Below are 19,010 nucleotides of genomic sequence, written 5' to 3'. Positions count from 1 at the left end.
AGATGTCTGACCTTGGACCCAATCTTTCTGTATCCAGGGTCACTAGTTTGCCCCTAACTGCTGAATGTGCAAATTCGTATTATTAGCTGCAGCTCTTGCCAACCTGTCATTGCTGTTCATACACCTGTGTTCCTGCTGATTCTTGCTACAGGAATCCGCTGCATGTGAATGTAGCCTTAAAGTGATACTAAACACACATTGTTTCATTTACATTGTCCTTTCCCTTTCTGTATGTGGATGATGGCTCCATAATTATGGTAATAAAAAAAAATATCGAAGTACCTTTTTCAAAATCTATATACAGATGTCACATGACCCAACTCTTTCCCAGCCTGTCGCTGGATAAACATAAGTAGGAGGAGCATCTAGTCCTCTGCTGCTAGTCACATGTTCAAAATAAAAAAAAAACAGCCTTTGGGATACATAAAAACAAATAATTAACCGATTTCCGCGACACCCTATAGCAGAAATACTGCTACAGGGTGGCATGGGTGCGTAAAATCACACTATATATAAGTAATTTTGCAGTACCAGGTAGGGGGTGCGCGCGTACCACATGCGCGCCCTTCCTGCGCTGCCATTCACGGCCTTGGCTGTCAATCACCGCATCCCGGCCGGTAATTCCCTGCCGGTACCCAGCAATCTCTGAGTATTACCGACATGGCAGAGGTCTGTATGTAAATAATACAGATCTCTCCTCTGTCAGCTCCTGCATACTGCTTTGTATGGCTCTGCATAGCTGAGTGATACAAGCAGTGTGCTTACATAGCAATGGCACAGCACACAGTTAACCTTTTGATCGGCTCACATGTTAACCCCTTCCTGCCCAGTGCCATTAGTACAGTGTCAGTGCTTTTCATTAGCACTGATCACTGTATTGGTGTCACTGTGGATGTCAGTGACATCAAGTCAGTCCCCCCCAGTGTCAGAATGCCCGGCGCAGTCCCGCTATAAGTCGCTGATTGCCGCCATTACTAGTAAAAAAGAAAGAAAGAAAAATCCCAGTATATATACCGCCATTTGTATACGCTATAAAGTTCACATAAACCAATGAATTTACATGTATTGGGATTTTTTTTTAGCAAAGACATGTAGCAGAATACATTTTGGCCTAAATTTATGACGCAATTTGATTTTTAAATTGTTTTTACTGGACATGTTTAATAGCACAAATTCAAAAATATTGTTGTTTTGTTTTTCTAAATTGTCAGTCTTTTTTTGCTTATAGCTCAAAAAATGCAGAGGTGATCAAATACCACCAAAAGAAAGCTGTATTCATGGGAAAAAAGGACATAAATTTCATTTGGGTGCAGCGTTGCATGACCACGCAATTGTCAGTTAAAGTAACGCAGTGCCGTATTGCAAAAAATGGCCTGGTCAGGAAGGGAGCTTAGGAGGGCAAGTGGTTAACTGCTTGCCAACTGCACTATAGCCAAAAGACGGCTACAGTGTGGTTGTCCAGTTGTGGGAGGGCATCCATGGACGTCTTCCAAGAACACACCCCCTGCGCACCACCAGCAGCGCGCATTTGGTAAAAAGGCCAATCACACTGGCCTTTTACCACGTGATCAGCTGTGTCCAATGACAGCAGATCGCAAAATAAATACAGTTTCTGGTTATTGCCAGCACTTTCCTCACACTGACACAGCGTGAGGAAGGAAAGTACTGCCGATAACCGGCAAATGTGACAGAGGAGATCGGCACTGATTATCAGTGCCCTGATTATCAATGCCACCCAGCAGTACTAAGCAATGCTGCCCAGCATTGCTCAGCAGTGTCACCCATCAGTGCCACCCATCAGTGCTGCCCAGCAGTGTCTAGCAGTGCTGCCCGGCAGTGCCGTCTGTCAGTGCCTCCAGTCAGTGCTATCAGTCAGTGCCACCAATCAGTGCCCATCAGTACCACCTATCAGTGCCCATCATTGCTGCATATCAGTGCATCATCAGTGCCTCCTCATCAATGTGCCGCCTCATCAGTGCGGCCTTTCAGTGCCTATCAGTGCTACCTATCAGTGCAGCCTCATCAATGCAGTGAAGGAGAAAAATTACCTGTTTGCAACATTTTATAATAGAAACAAAGAAAACCTTCTTTTTCAAAATTTTTCCTCTTTTTTTCTAGTGCAAAATATAAAACTCCCAGTGGCAATTAAATTCCTCCAAAAAATATATATTCGTGTGAAAAAAGTGATAAAAATTTCATATGGGTATAGTGTTGCATGACTGCACAATTGTTATTCAAAGTGAAAGCTGAAAATTGGCCGGGGCAGGAAGGGGGTAAAAGTGCCCAAATCGAAGTGGTTAATTGAAAAAACCCCCAAGGCTTTCCCTAAAAGGCGGCAATACCAAGTGAGCGACTCCTTGTGGTTACAATGCAGAATTGCAGCCATTTGGCACTGAACCTGGAAGATTGCTGCTGTCACTGTAGTAGTGACAACTACTACAGTGATTCTCTGCTTCCACAGGGTTGTCTTAGGTATGAGATATGCATACTTATATTGCCCAAACTGGACCAATCTAACCATGCCAGAAAAATCAGACCTAAACCTTAGCTCTAATGAAAATAATATACTTTGTAAGGATTATAGAAAACTGTTTTGCTCATTCATGCGTCAAACTGATTTTTTTTTTTATAAACCAGCTGTGTAATGAGAAAAGATGCAGCCTCTACAACCTCATAGAAGAAGATGAACCTTTAAGGGCTTGTTCACACTAGTAGTTTAGAGGAGGTAAAACCCTGCAGCTAATCCACGTTTTTACCACTCCCCTTTTAGCTGCATAGGCGGGGGAAGTCCGAAAGTGAAGTGAAATCCAAAGGTGGATTGCTCTTCAGAGACAAGAGCTAGATGAAACTCCTATTGCAGGGGGTGATTGAAATTTGTCTTCAGAGAAAAGCAGCAAGCCAATCACACCAGCAGGAAATTAAGTCTCTGGGGAGCAATAGGAAAATCAGTGATGTACAGAATACCTCAAGGGTTCCTTATTGTAAGAAGCAACATCTGAATTTTTATTCATGATCATGCAGGCGGCAGAGGGGCAACTGGCATTAGATCCGAGTTCATGCTGCCCAATGACAAGAGGACAGACAGGTTACGGCACTTTTTTAATAGCATGACCAGGGGCGGACTGACAACTCATGGAGGCCCCGGGCAATAGGGGATCATGGGGCCCCTGTATCCTTGCCCAAACTCAAAAAAGACTATGAAAAAGGTACCAGGGGCATCTCATGGGGCCCCCTACTGACCCCGGGCCCTCAGGCAGTTTCCAAATGGTCAGTCCGCCCCTGAGCATGACACTTTTTGCAGGTGACACCGGTGCCAAACATGCCCCATTCAAGTGAATAGGACCATGCTGCAACCAGTCTAATGCACATGGTTGCAGTGGAGCAGGATTCCCCCCCCCCCCCCCCCAAAAAAAAGACATCCAATAGGTGGCATATCACCTCTGAGTCACCTGTCGACCAACTCTGAAAAGCTAGTTACCATGGATCGCTTTTCAGAGCTGTCAAGAAAGCTGCCTGTGTGATCAAGGCCTTAGAAAATTACAATGTATGCAGACAGGATGGAACGGTTGTTTTTTTCATTAAAATTGATTTACAAATAGCATGCTTATCAATTGTATATACTTTATGCTTTTATTATTTTTTACAACAAGAGTGGCGTTTTCCTTTATCGGTATATCAACGCACATGTGATGTCATTTTTATCTAGTGCCACTATTAAGATTTGATTTCTCTTGTTTTTAGGCTTTCCTTCATTATCGCTGACAGCCCCTGGTAATGAGGGATGTGGAGGGGTGGAGCATCCCTACTGTTCCTCTCTCTGCTACTGCCACTGCTGCCCTCTACTGGCAGGGCACAGATTGTGCTGACCGATGATGAGATTGAAGACTTTCTGGAGGGATTTCTGAAGGAACTGGTCCCCGAGGAAGAAGAAGAGGACAAGGGGGAGCCTAAGAGGGAGGAAGATGAGGAGGAAGCGCTGATTACTAGAACGGGGAGGAACGAGGAAGAGACCAATGTAGGAAAAAAGACAAAAGCAACAAAAAAAAGCGAGGATGGAGGTGAGTTACATGTGGATATCAGATATTACTCCTGTGTATATCAGGTTAGCTGAGTGTGGCATTCCCCTTTTTCAGGACCTAGGAGTCCCCAATTTTGAACCAGGGGCAGACTGACCATTTGGAAACTCGGGCACTGCCCAAGGGCCCAGGGTCAGTAGGGGGCCCCATGAGATGCCCCTGGTACTTTTTTCATAGGCTTTTTTGAGTTTGGGTCCCCTATTGCCCAGGGGCCCCATGAGTCCACCCCTGTTTTGAACTCAGAAAATTTCAACACTGCTTCCCTTGTGTAATCAGCAAAACATAGTCTGCTACATCCTTGGTGTTCAGTTAAAACTCAAGCCAAAAATGTATCTAAACCCTAACATTTTGGATATTTATTTATTTCAGGTACTGATATAGCGCTGTCAACTTACACAGCACTTCACACATATATATATATATATGTATATATATATATATATATATATTGTACATTCACATCAGTCCCTAACTCTCAAGGGGTGTACAATCTAAGGTCCCTAACTTACATTCATACATACACATACTAGGGCCAATTTAGACAGGAGCCAATTAACATACCAGCATGTCTTTGGCGTGTGGGAGGAAACTGGAGCAAAACCACACAGGCACAGGGAGAACAGGCAAACCCCAGGCAGGTGGTGCCGTGGTTGGGATCTGAACCAAGGACCCTAGTACTGCCAGGCGGAAGTGCTAACCATTTAGTCACTGGATATAGGGAGGGTTATAACCCCTGTCATTTTTTTTGCTTTCCGTGTCCCATGGGGGCGATTTCCCTAATGGGGGCACAGACGGCAATAAAAACCTCACAGGTGTTCCAATCCCTCTCCACTTTATCCACAACTAAAAAAAAGTTTTGCTTCCAGTTATACTTTTATTTATTACAGGTACTTATATAGCGCCATCAATTTATGCAGCGCTTTACATATATATTGTACACTCATATCAGTCCCTAACCCTCAAGGAGCATACAATCTAAAGTCCCTAACTTACATCCATACATATACATACTAGGGCCAATTTGGACAGGAGCCAATTCCCCTACCAGCATGTCTTTAGAGTGTGGGAGGAAACTGGAGTACCCAGAGGAAACCCACGCAAGCAAACTCCAGGCAGGTGGTGCTGTGGTTAGGATTTAAACCAATGACCCTAGTACTGCCAGGTGGAAGTGCTAACCAGTTAGCCACTGTGCTGCCCATTACCCTTTTATTGCATTGCCACGTCAGTTTTCTCATGAAAGTGATCCAGTGGCTGTACAGCCACTCCGCTTTTTTTGACCCCTGGAACGTGTACCCTCAGGACAAGACCCCTGCCTCCACCCCCCGCCAGGCCTTGGACCCATAGGGCAAGTGTCGCTGGGTGAAGGAAAGGAGAGGGAGAAAAATGAACATATGTTCACTGAGCTCCTCTAGCTAGAATGAACCCAGAAGTGACGTGTAAAACTTCACAGTTTCCCTGTCCATTGTGTCCAGAAAAGAAGCTCCATTAGCTTCAGTTGAAGGCAGCTGAAACTTTTTCCCCATGTAATATGAATAACGTATTAGTGAAAGTTAAATAATAGTCAAAAAATAAAGTTGCACCCAAGCACTTAAAACCCCCACAAAAAAATTTGATCCCCTCCCCACACACACACACCAGTATAAGCGCACCTATCAGGGGCTCCTACGTATCAGTACACTGCTTGAAGTAAACATATTACATATCGCTGCTTGTGCCGGAGTGAAACAGTAATTCTAGGGACAATATTTGTCGATTATTCTAAACTGATGACCCTGTAGAGGCTTTTAAAATGTCTCCTATGGAAAATATAGGGTACCACAGTTTGTTGGTTTTTTTGCAGGTACGCACAAATGTAAAGCTTGACATGCTGGGTATCTACTTACTCGGCGCAATCTAATTTTTTTTATATTTGTTTAAATATATATTGTTTTTGTCCCCTAAAATTAGCTTAAATCTATATATTTTAAATTTCGTGTGACATAAAAAGTGGAACTGCCAACATTTTATTTTCCAGGGTCTCTGCTTTCTGAAAATATATAATGCTTGAGGGTTTTAACTAATCATCAGGCCTAAAATGATTTGTGGGTACAAAAATGCAGTGAAAGTGTTAAATGCTGTGGTTGCATTTGTTTTCTTTTTTAGGGATCATTTTCACCTAGTGATCACATCAGTAAGTTTGTCATTTTTCAGCTTTCTTTAATTGACCAAACTGTCGCAAAACAGACAAAGGGTTGAAACAAACCATTTAACAGTGATAGGAGTGCTTACAATGATCAGCTTTTATTTATTTATAGAAAACCTTCATTCAAAAAGGAAAAAAAAAATAGTGGGAGGTTTAATTTGCTTGTAAAGGCCTTATAAATATATTAGTCATTTATCAAAATATCTGAAATAAGAACTGTCTTTTTTCCACACAGCTATCATTCTGCATTCAGTATTTTCCACTGCACTTTCCCTCCGCCCTATAGCAGAAGCATTGCTACAGGGCAGCAGGGCTACACAAGATAACATATACAGTGAGGAACAGAAGCATTTGAACACCCTTTCAGATCCCTCCATGATTTCTAAGTGGGAGAACTTTCAAAATCACAGGGTGTTCAAATACTTCTGTTCCTCACTGTATATATACACGCATGATTTGCATATCTGGGTAGGGGGCGCACTTGTATGTGCGCACCGCCCTGCCCACATTGCTATTGGCGGCTAGGGATGTCAATGACCCCCTGAGTCGGGTGATTCCCGACCGTTACTCAGCGATCGTTGGGTAAAGCTGACAGGAGAGAGACCTGTGTGTAAACAACACGTCACTCCTTGAGGCAGGCGTAGCACCCTTTGGTGCCTTGTGCGCTGTGGCATTAGAAAAATTATGCAATTGCTGTTTCTTTGTTTGATTAGACTGACTTTACTCTGTAATTCCTCCAATGCCGCTCTATGGATGCAGTAGGTTTAAAGAGCACACCGAGTGCGTTAGTTAACTTCTTTAATAACTTCAATCTTCTTCATATAACACTGCTTACAATGGCTTGTTTTGTTTCATATTACATTGGCTTGATTCGATAGATTGATAAATTCGTTAGATTATGATTACTCTACAGCAGTGGTTCTCAACCTTTCTAACGCCGCGACCCCTTAATACAGTTCCTCATGTTGTGGTGACCCCCAACCATAAAATTATTTTCGTTGCTACTTCATAACTGTAATTTTGCAGTAGGAGGAATAGTGCCACGTCATTGGTGTCAGTGGGAGGAATAGTGCCCCGTCATTGGTATCAGTGGGAGGAATAGTGCCCCGTCATTGGTGTCAGTGGGAGGAATAGTGCCCCCTTCATTGGTGTCAGTGGGAGGAATAGTGCCCCGTCATTGGTGTCAGTGGGGGGAATAGTGCCCCGTCATTGGTGTCAGTGGGAGGAATAGTGCCCCGTCATTGGTGTCAGTGGGAGGAATAGTGCCCCGTCATTGGTGTCAGTGGGAGGAATAGTGCCTCGTCATTGGTGTCAGTGGGAGGAATAGTGCCCCATCATTGGTATCAGTGGGAGGAATAGTGCCCCATCATTGGTGTCAGTGTGAGGAATAGTGTCCCATCATTGGTGTCAGTGGGAGGAATAGTGTCCCATCATTGGTATCAGTGGGAGGAATAGTGCCCCGTCATTGGTGTCAGTGGGAGGAATAGTGCCCCGTCATTGGTGTCAGTGGGAGGAATAGTGCCCCGTCATTGGTGTCAGTGGGAGGAATAGTGCCCCGTCATTGGTGTCAGTGGGAGGAATAGTGCCTCGTCATTGGTGTCAGTGGGAGGAATAGTGCCCCATCATTGGTATCAGTGGGAGGAATAGTGCCCCATCATTGGTGTCAGTGTGAGGAATAGTGTCCCATCATTGGTGTCAGTGGGAGGAATAGTGTCCCATCATTGGTATTAGTGGGAGGAGTAGTGTCCCATCATTGGTATCAGTGGGAGGAATAGTGCCCCATCATTGGCGTCAGTGGGAGGAATAGTGCCCCATCATTGGCATCAGTGGGGGGGAATAGTGTCCCATCATTGGTATCAGTGGGAGGAATAGTGCCCCATCATTGGTGTCAGTGGGAGGAATAGTGCCCCATCATTGGTGTCAGTGGGAGGAATAGTGCCCCATCATTGGTATCAGTGGGGGGGAATAGTGTCCCATCATTGGTATCAGTGGGAGGAATAGTGCCCCATCCTTGGTATAAGTGGGAGGAGGAATAGTGCCCCATCCTTGGTGTCAGTGGGGGGAGGAATACTGCCCCATCCTTGGTGTCAGTGGGGGGAGAAATACTGCCCCATCCTTGGTGTCAGTGGGGGGAGGAATAGTGCCCCATCCTTGGTGTCAGTGGGGGGAGGAATAGTGCCCCATCCTTGGTGTCAGTGGGGGGAGGAATAGTGCCCCATCCTTGGTGTCAGTGGGGGGAGGAATACTGCCCCATCCTTGGTGTCAGTGGGGGGAGGAATTGTGCCCCATCGTTGGTGTCAGTGGGGGGAGGAATCGTGCCCCATCGTTGGTGTCAGTGGGGGGAGGAATCGTGCCCCATCGTTGGTGTCATTTGGGGGAGGAATCGTGCCTCATCGTTGGTGTCAGTGGGGGGAATAGTGTCCCATCGTTGGTGTCAGTGGGAGGAATAGTGCCCCATCGTTGGTGTCAGTGGGAGGAATAGTGTCCCATCGTTGGTGTCAGTGGGAGGAATAGTGCCCCATCATTGGTGTCAGTGGGAGGAATAGTGTCCCATCGTTGGTGTCAGTGGGAGGAATAGTTTCCCATCGTTGGTGTCAGTGGGAGGAATAGTGCCCCATCATTGGTATTAGTGACACCAATGATGGGGCACTATTCCCACTGACACCAATGATACTTACCTTGCAGACCCCTGCTCCAGCCTGGGCTCGCTCGCTCCCTCCCTCTCCCATGGTACCAACACTTACCTGTCAGATGTCTTCCTTCTCCGGCCGCTCTCCTCCTCTTCACTCGCTCGATCTTCGCGGTGCCGCTCGGCTCCTCCTCTCCAAGCTCCACCTCTTTGCCGGTGATTGGCCGCCTGTGTGCCTCTCCTGAGCTACAGGCGAGGATTGATCTCGAGGTGTGTCCAGATGACAGGGGCGGCATGTCATCCCGCCCACACCTGGAGACGGCGGTGGCGGCGGCGAGGAGCGGTGTCTCGGTTCCTAAGACCATCGGAAATATGTGTTTTCCGATGGTCTTAGGCGACCCCTGTGGAAGCGTCGTTCGACCCCCAAAGGGGTCGCGACCCCCAGGTTGAGAACCGCTGCTCTACAGTGACTTGATTTGTTTAATTCGTAAATTCGATAAGTTCGGTGGAACTACAAGTAAACACACACAAAACAGTTTTTACATACAGATCTACCTGCACTGTAAACAACAGAGGAACACACAAGTGCATTAAATACCTATTTGGCCTTCTCTGTTTCCATGGAGCTTCTCTGACTGGAACTCTGTCTGTTTCCTCTTCTGTCTGGTGAGCATGTGTCTCTAGAAAATCCTAGCAGGGAGTTTTACACAGGCATAGATGTGAAACTGGCTGGGATTGGTTAAGGCTCTGTACAGTGTGAGGCTGTCTGTGATTGGCTCACCTTATACTAAGTCTTAAAGGCATATTTTCCTTTTCTGCTTCTGCTAACACAATGAATATATAAATATCATATAACAATCAAAGACATAAATTACAGCAATGATTCTGCTTTTGGCTTTAACATGTGCCCATATACACTGTACTGAGGTTATTGGCAGGTTTGGTATACACATATATGTGAACCATATTAACAACCTAGGACTGGTCTTAGCTGGCCAGCTACACTCCTGTCAGCATGGACATGCTGTTTTGTATCTCTCTGCAAAGCAGAGAGATACAAAACACATGTCTCCCTAGTAAAACACAACACAGAGCACACAGTAAAACACACACAGCACACAGTTAACCCTTTGATCGCCCCAGATGTTAACCCCTTCCTGTCCAGTGTCATTAGTACAGTGTCAGTGCTTTTTATTAGTACTGATCACTGTATTAGTGTCACTGGGGACGTCAGTGGCAGTTAGTCAGTTCCCCCCCGTGTCAGAATGTTCGCCGCAGTCCCACTATAAGTTGCTGATCGCCACCATTACTAGCATAAAAATAAATAAATAATAATTCCAGTATATATACCGCCATTTGCAGACGCTATAAGTTTCACGTGAACCAATTCATTTACACGTATTGGGATTTTTGTTTTAGCAAAGACATGTAGCAGAATACATTTAGGCCTATTGTTAAAGTTATGAAGATATGTAATGTTTATTTTTTTTTATTGGATATGTTTTATAGCAAAAAGGAAAAAATATTGTTTTTTTACAAAATTGTCAGTCTTTTTTTGTTTATAGCGCAAAAAACAAAAAACTCAGAGGCGATCAAATATCACTGAAAGAAAGCTCTATTTGTGGGGGAAAAAAATGACATAAATTTCATTTATGCACAGCATTGCATTGTCAGTTAAAGTAACGCAGCGCTGTATCGCAAAAAATGGTCTAGTCAGGAAGGGGGGTAAATCCTTTGACTGGAGGCAATACACTCATTATTTCTGCTACTTTTAAAAACGAGACTCACAGTGAAGGAATACTACTGTATATTTTTCAGCAGCCAATCACAGTTTGGATTTGAATCCAAGATTAATAACAACTGAATTATGGTTTGAGGCCAGTACACATCAATGATGTGGAAAGAAATATCTCACTGGAGTTTACGCATCAAAAGTGTCAGAACAGAAAGCGTCTGTGTTTCCTGTTACAATTAATAAGGATTTTCCTTTTGTTTCCTTATGGGAGACTCATCTGATATATGTAGACGTATGTGTCTGCTCTGCCATGTGATCCTATACACATTCCTGGACAGTTACGCCTATGGTTCCTGGTGACCTGACTCATTCATTTCATGCCAGATAAATCATGACATGGAATGTTCTATGATACATGGGTGTTTCTATCCCTAGCTTAGTCTCTTCCACTCATTCGACCTAATAAGTATCTGGAGAAAAAAACAATTTCAAAGCAAAAGAATCCATCAAGATTTTCAGTTGCTGGAGTTTGCATGTTCTCCCTGTGCCTGTGTGGGTTTCCTCTGGGTACTCCAGTTTCCTTCCACACTCCAAAGACATGCTGGTAGGTTAATTGGTTCCTGTCTAAATTGGCCCTAGTATGTGTATGTATGAATGTAAGTTAGGGACCGTAGATTGTACACCCCTTGAGGGTTAGGGACTGATGTGACTATACAATATACAGGTGAAACTCGAAACATTAGAATACCGTGCAAAAGTTCATTTATTTCAGTATTGCAACTTAAAAGGTGAAACTAATATATGAGATAGACTCATTACATGCAAAGCAAGATAGTTATGATTTGTCATAATTGTGAAGATTATGGTTTACAGCTCATGAAAACCCCAAATCCACAATCTCAGAAAATTAGAATATTGTGAAAAGGTGCAATATTCTAGGCTCAAAGTGTCCCACTCTAATCAGCTAATTAAGCCATAACACCTGCAAACGGTTCCTGAGCCTTTAAATGGTCTCTCAGTCTGGTTCAGTAGGAATCACAATCATGGGAAAGACTGCTGACCTGACAGTTGTGCAGAAAACCATCATTGACACCCTCCATAAGGAGGGAAAGCCTCAAAAGGTAATTGCAAAAGAAGTTGGATGTTTCCAAAGTGCTGTATCAAAGCACATTAATAGAAAGTTATGTGGAAGGGAAAAGTGTGGAAGAAAAAGGTGCACAAGCAGCAGGGATGACCGCAGCCTGGAGAGGATTGTCAGGAAAAGGCCATTCAAAAGTGTTGGGGACTTTCACAAGGAGTGCACTGAGGCTGGAGTCAGTGCATCAAGAGCCACCACACACAGATGGATGCTGGACATGGGCTTCAAATGTCGTATTCCTCTTGTCAAGCCGCTCCTGAACAAGAAATGTCTTACCTGAGCTAAAGAAAAACAGACCTGGTCTGTTGCTCAGTTGTCCAAAATCCTCTTTTCTGATGAGAGCAACTTTTGCATCTCATTTGGAAACCAAGGACCCAGAGTATGGAGGAAGAATGGAGAGGCACACACTGCAAGATGCTTGAAGTCCAGTGTGAAGTTTCCACAGTCTTTGTTGATTTGGGGAGCCATGTCATCTGCTGGTCTTGGTCCACTGTGCTTAATTAAGTCCAGGGTCAACACAACTGTCTACCAGGAGATTTTGGAGCACTTCATGCTTCCTTCCGCAGACGAGCTTTATGGGGATGCTGACTTCATATTCCAGCAGGACTTGGCACCTGCCCACACTGCCAAAAGCACCAAAACCTGGTTCAATGACTGTGGGATTACTGTGCTTGATTGGCCAGCAAACTCGCCTGACCTGAACCCCATAGAGAATCTATGAGGCATTGCCAAGAGAAAGATGAGAGACATGAGACCGAACAATGCAGAAGAGCTGAAGGCCGCTATTGAAGCATCCTGGTCTTCCATAACACCTCAGCAGTGCCACAGGCTGATAGCTTCCATGGCACGCCGCATTGAGGCAGTAATTGCTGCAAAAGGGGCCCAAACCAAGTACTGAGTACATATGCATGCTTATACTTTTCAGAGGTCCGATATTGTTCTATGTACAATCCTTGTTTTATTGATTGCATGTAATATTCTCATTTTCTGAGATTGTGGATTTGGGGTTTTCATGAGCTGTAAGCCATAATCATCACAATTATAACAAATCACGGCTTGAACTATCTTGCTTTGCATGTAATGAGTCTGTCTCATATATTAGTTTCACCTTTTAAGTTGCATTACTGAAATAAATGAACTTTTGCACGATATTCTAATTTTTCGAGTTTCACCTGTGTGTGTGTATATATATATATATATATATATATATATATAAAGCACTGTGTAAATTGACGGCGCTATATAAGTACCTGTAAATATACTGAAAGATTTTAAAACATGCACATAACACACAAAAACATACATTGGTATTGACTGGTAGCTTCACCATACACTATACAATCTGATTGTACAATCTCCTATACATCTGCCAACAGTTATGTAGTGCAAGGTCCTGCTTGGCTGGATGCAGATTGATTGGACAGTTTAGTTAGGTACTCATGTTACATAGGTCTGGAAAATCTAACCTTGATTGCACAAAGATTGTATTGTCCTTATGTATTTATTCATGAACCAAAAATCAGCTCTAACAGATCTGTCATTCTGTGTTTTTCAACTGTGGCCAAGAGCTGTGTCTGTGGACCTCTTCCACGGTACAGGCTTCAAATTTTACTTTTAACTGGCATTGTTTCATCTATTTGTAGAGCACTAAACTCCAACCCTTTTTCAAAGGTGTTATATGGGGTGCAAGGCATTATCCTGCAAATTACACAGGTATATGTGGATAAACTAGCAGAAAGTAGGACTCTGGGTCATACGCATGTCCTATACAACGATCTGCCATAACTGTATGACCACCCTCCTAATATTAAGGAGGTCCCCATTTTGCTGCCAAAACAGGTCTAACCTGTCCAAGCATGGAGGACTCTGGGTCATACGCATGTCCTATACAATGATCCGCTATAACTGTATGACCACCCTCCTAATATTAAGGAGGTCCCCATTTTGCTGCCAAAACAGGTCTAACCTGTCGAAGCATGGAGGACTCTGGGTCATATGCATGTCCTATACAACGATCCGCCATAACTGTATGATCACCCTCCTAATATTAAGGAGGTCCCCATTTTGCTGCCAAAACAGGTCTAACCTGTCGAAGCATGGAGGACTCTGGGTCATATGCATGTCCTATACAATGATCCGCCATAACTATATGACCACCCTCCTAGTATTAAGGAGGTCCCCATTTTGCTGCCAAAACAGCCATAACCTATTGAAGCATGGAGCACTAGACCTCTGAAGGTATGCTGTGGTATCTGGCACTAAGCCATCAGTAGCAGATCCTTTAAGTCCTGTAAGTTGTGAGGTGGGGCCTCCATAGATCAGACTTGTTTTCCAGCACATTCCACAGATGCTTGATTGGATTGAAATCTGGAGAATGTGTAGGCCAAGTCAACATCTCAAACTCATTGTTTTTTTCCTCAAACTATTCTTGAACCATTTTGTCAGTGTGACAGAGCACATTATCCTGTTGAAAGAGATGCACATGTCACATTAACATTCACATGAATGGCAGGACCCAAAACATTGCCCAAAACTTCACACTGCTTCTGTTAACTTGCCTTCTTTCCATATTGCATCCTAGTGCCATATCTTCCCCAAGTAAACAACACACACCAAAACACACAACCATCCATTAACATAATGAAAGAAAAAGCGATTCATCAGATCAGGCCACCTTCTTCCATTGCTCCGTGGTCTAGTTCTGATGCTTACGTGCCATTGTAGGTGATTTTGGCTGTGAACACAAGTCACCATGGGCACCCTGACCGGTCTGCGGCTACGCAACCCCATACACATCAAACTGCAATGCACATTATTTTCATCGACTTCTGGGACAACATGTTCATTTACTGCCTAATATATCCGACCCACTTTCAAATGCCATTGTAATGAGATAATCAATGACATTCACTTATGCATCCTTTTTCAACCAGGGTGCCTTCAGGTTTCTTGAGGAGTGCCATGGCAAAATGCTTAAAAATTGCCCAAAACTTTGTACAGGCCAGCGGGTGGATCAAGCCTGCCTTTTAATTCCACAAAGCCACAGGTTTTCATTGTGCACAATTACAATCTCCCAGTCACCAGTGTCCTTTCAACCAATGTCTTCACTGGTTGATAAGGAGGATGTTGGGTACCTGCTCAGAATCTTTGTTTGACTCTCCCCTGCCACTCTCCATAAGCACTGGGTGGAGAAAACAGAGACACATTGTAATATTAGTCAGTGCCCGGATGCATAGGTGCATTTGCTTTGGGAGAATACATCACCTCTAACATTGGGTGTTCTATATGTGAGGATGTCGTTGCATTATGTAAAACTTTTCTTTTGTTTTATTAACATTTTAGAATGGGGTGGCTTGAGAATGTGTAGATTTTTAAAGGGTGCCTTGAATGAAAAAAGGTTGAGAAACACTGCACTAACCTGTCAGTAGTCATATTGGTCAGCTGGGTGAATGAAAGTGCTATGGTAATATAACAACAATTCAGCATTGTTACTCCTAAAAATTTGGTAACCTCTTTTTAATTTTTTGTTACTGCTTTATTGCACGATTTCTCAGTGAAACCTGATAATCTACATATGATGCATGATTGTCCATGAACATAGATCATTTTGAGAGTTGTCTTTGGATGACCTTTCCAGTTTTAATGCTCTTGAAATTTCTTTTCCATGGACAGAATCACCTGGGAGAGCGAATGAAAAAGCAAAGAAAGAAAAGAAAGAGAAAGCACCTAAACCTACTAAAAAACCCAAAGAAAAACCTCCCAAAAAAGAAAAGGCTCCCAAACCAACCAAAAAGCCCAAGGAAAAGAAACCAAAACCAACCAAAAAGCCCAAAGAAAAGCCACCAAAACCTACAAAAAAGCCATCGGGAAAGAAACAAGATCAACGTCCAGAACAAGACAGAATCAGTAAGCCAAAAGTTATTGTGAAGGAAGAAAGACGTACAACAACCAAAGTTGAAGAAGAAGAGGAGGACAGGAGATATGGCAGACCTGAAATTCCTGAGGACTATGAAGACAGTTATAGAAGGCCACAAGTCACAGGGAGAGAAAAGGAGGACACATATAAAAGACCCCGCATTACAGGGGAAGAGGAAAATGTTAAATACAGGAGGCCTCATGTATCAGTGGTGGAAGAAGAAGAGGGATACAAAGAACCTCAAATACCAGAGGATTATGATTATGACAGGTACAAAATACCCCGGGTCACAGAAGCAGAAGATAAGTATAGAACACCACACGTGGCTAAGGAAGTTGAGAATAAGTATAATACACCTGTCATTACTGAGCAAGACAGACACAAAAGACCTCACATCACTGAAGAAGAAGAGGACAGGTACAGGAGGCCCTCAGTGACAGACTCAAGAACACAAACTGGAGAAGATGTATGGGGTGAAGGTAAAGTGTGCAGCCTTTGAAATACTGCCATTACTATGAGGTAGATTCTATATAAGGTGGGCTTGTTTACATGTGCGTTTATTAGTAGTATGCATCAAAGCACCTACCACTTTAACATGCATTTTTTATTTGTTTTTGATGCTTTGTGATGCGTTTTTGAAGCATTAATGAAGCTTAGCAAATACTCTGTGTGCGTTGATCTTCTATTTGTTTTAAAGGGGAAGTGATGTCAAATGGGAAGTGATGATGCGGATGTCATCATATTTGAAGCATGGTTAGGTGTTGGTGCGGTATCTGGTGTTTTTTTTTTTTCTAATTTTGGTCTTTTTGGTGTCTCGGTAGTACCCCTGCTCATCAGTTTCCTGGCTCTTTAGTACCTCCACTTAGCAGATCCCCAGCTCAGCTTTTCCCTCACTTAATAGTACCCCAGGTTCAGTAGATCCTATGCTCAGTGGAAACCCCTCCCTCCACTCAGTAGTAATCCCCCCTGCCCACACCACCTTCTCCCCCCCAACTCTGCTGATCCTCCACTCTGTTGATCTCTTGCTCATCCTCTGCTCTGTTGATCTCCTGCTGATCCTCCTTTCTGCTGATCTAATCTCCTGCTCTGCTGATCTGATCCCCTGCTCTAGAGAATCCCCGCCACTCAGTTTCCTGCTCAGTCCTTGCTCTCGCTTACCTTTTTGCTGTTTTGCTCCCATGTTGTACATCATGTATGATATCTGCTGATACCCCGCTCTGGTCCCTGCTCAGTTTCCCCCTCCGGTCTCCACTCGCCTTCCTGCTGCTACACACAGAACACCACAGCCTGGACGTGAACACAAAGCTCGGATAATAGGCGCCCCACAACCGCTGCAGGTGTGGTTAGGGAGCACTATGGGGACTTTTGAGATGTGTAAAAGCACAATGAAAGTGACATGGGGTATACACTTTGACACACAACAAAGCAGTGTAACGTTGCCTGTGTGTACAGAATTGGAAGCTAAGCATTTTATTTAGTGAGAGGTGCCTTGCTTGGCGTTCAGAGTGCTTTAAAAATGCCTTTATGTTACTTAATAAGTTCCAGATATTGTGTAACATATAGGTGTATTACAAGACAGAACCATAAATGTAATATATTGCAGCTTACCAGTCCTTGTACGTAATGGCTGCATTCGTTTTTATTTTTTTCCCTTTGTTTTCACCTGCTAATCTCGCAAATTAATGGCTAAAATTTATTCATAAAGAAGCAGCATTGTCACAGGACTAAAGAAGACCTTCTCCCCTTCTTTTTCCAGGGGGGATGTATTTTTTCAGTTCTCAGAGATAGCTAAACTGTAACTGATATGAGGGAAGAACAGACAAAGACCAGAGAAATTAATCAGATGACAAGATTTTAGAGAGTAAGCTATATTTTGCACTTATCAAACAGATCTAAAATTACTTTCAATGGCATATTTAACAGACCTAAATGAACCAAATAAGAATCCTTCATTGCTGAGGTTTAGAAACAATTTAAGTTTAGAGGGGTATAGTCTCACCAGGCTATAGTATTTGACCATGCTCTGCAGCCAGGGCCATGGATAAGGGGGTACCGCCAGTCCTCTTGTATGGGGCCCAAGCCAGCAGGGGGGCCCAGATAGCTGGGTGAATCAGATTTGGGTAGGGAGGGTGATCAGGGCAGCAATTACTGGAACCAATCCCCTGTATGGCTCACTCTGCAGCAGCTGAAAGCTGGCTTGCTCTCTTCTCCCTCCTGCTGGATTTTACCTGATGCAGAGAAAGCCATACAGGGGATCAATTCCAGTAATTGCCCCTCTGCCACACCAATCACCCTCCCTGTGCACCATACATTTTCCCCTGCTGCCCAGGCCCCCCTGTGTGCCCCCACCCCGCAGTGCTACCAGCTTCCCTCCTCTCCTTCCCACTGGCAGCTGCAAACACACAATAGGGACCTTCATGATGGAGAAGGGTCCAGAAAATATGTCACATTTACCAGCCCCTTTCTTTCCTGAATGAACACAATGAGTGATCAGTACTGATCACTCACTGTGTTCATTCATAACTGAAGCATAGTAAACTGTGTTTTTCTTTGGGGGGGGGGGCCTGTCAGGTTAGCTGTTTGGGGCCCCGTGATTTCTAACAGCAGCCCTGTCTGCAGCTGCTGCAAAAGGTAATGGAGAAGCATTTATAGAACCCCTGCTGGCTGGAAATTGGATCATTGCTGCTCTTCAAACACATACATTTGGAAATTATGAAACTTTCAAAATGGTAAAATGTGCATGCATTAAACATTATGTAACAAATGCATGCACTTCATAAAAAATACACAGACAACAAAACCTTCAGTGCCAAACTTTCAGCCTGTGCAAGCTTTATGGGTCTCCATAAAACATGGCTATTTGACCATCTAGCTGTTTAATACAATAAAACAATACAGAATGGTGTTGGAAAGTAGAGCCATAATCTGTACTGCCAGCATACTATGGGCTGGTCGGATGTTGACTGTAGGCCTGCCAGATTCTTCTGGGCTATTCTAGGCACCGTAGACGGGGTCACATGCCCTGCACATGGGGTACTGTAGTTGTGTCATGTTCATCAATACCCTGGGACAAGGTAGGGACTGTTTTCAGGGAAAATCAACCTTAAGTGGATCCTCCAACTTGGAGATGAGCCGCACACCATGTACATTCACTGAACAAACTGGACTCCAGTTAATTCTCTGGTCCCTTGTCAATGCACACCTTTACTGTAACTGTCTGCATTTAGGAAGGACACGCTGAGCCTATACCCATTCCACCCATCCAGCGTATCTCTGTCACCTCACTCCTAGTGACAAAATGAGATCCCACCATGCACCTAGCAAGAACCTAATG

The 19,010-nt window shown here is 43.9% G+C and overlaps 1 protein-coding gene across 1 annotated transcript in view; it reads left to right on the top strand.

Annotated features, from left to right (window-relative positions):
* The window catches only part of AEBP1 (AE binding protein 1), a 98,464-nt gene that overhangs the window by 6,415 nt on the left and 73,039 nt on the right, over positions 1–19,010 (top strand). The window contains exons 2-3 of the mRNA XM_089692458.1: positions 3,742–4,058; positions 15,433–16,155. Coding sequence (XP_089548584.1) covers positions 3,782–4,058; positions 15,433–16,155 — 1,000 coding nt within the window. The 5' untranslated portion in view covers positions 3,742–3,781. The remainder of the gene's footprint in view (positions 1–3,741; positions 4,059–15,432; positions 16,156–19,010) is intronic.

This window comes from Staurois parvus, unplaced genomic scaffold (genome assembly GCF_062004578.1).
Source record: "Staurois parvus isolate SC_StPar_1 unplaced genomic scaffold, SC_StPar_1.0 ptg000586l, whole genome shotgun sequence".
NCBI lineage: Eukaryota > Metazoa > Chordata > Amphibia > Anura > Ranidae > Staurois > Staurois parvus.
The sequence above is the reverse complement of the archived record's forward strand: the minus strand, read 5'-3'. Positions and strand labels throughout refer to the sequence as shown.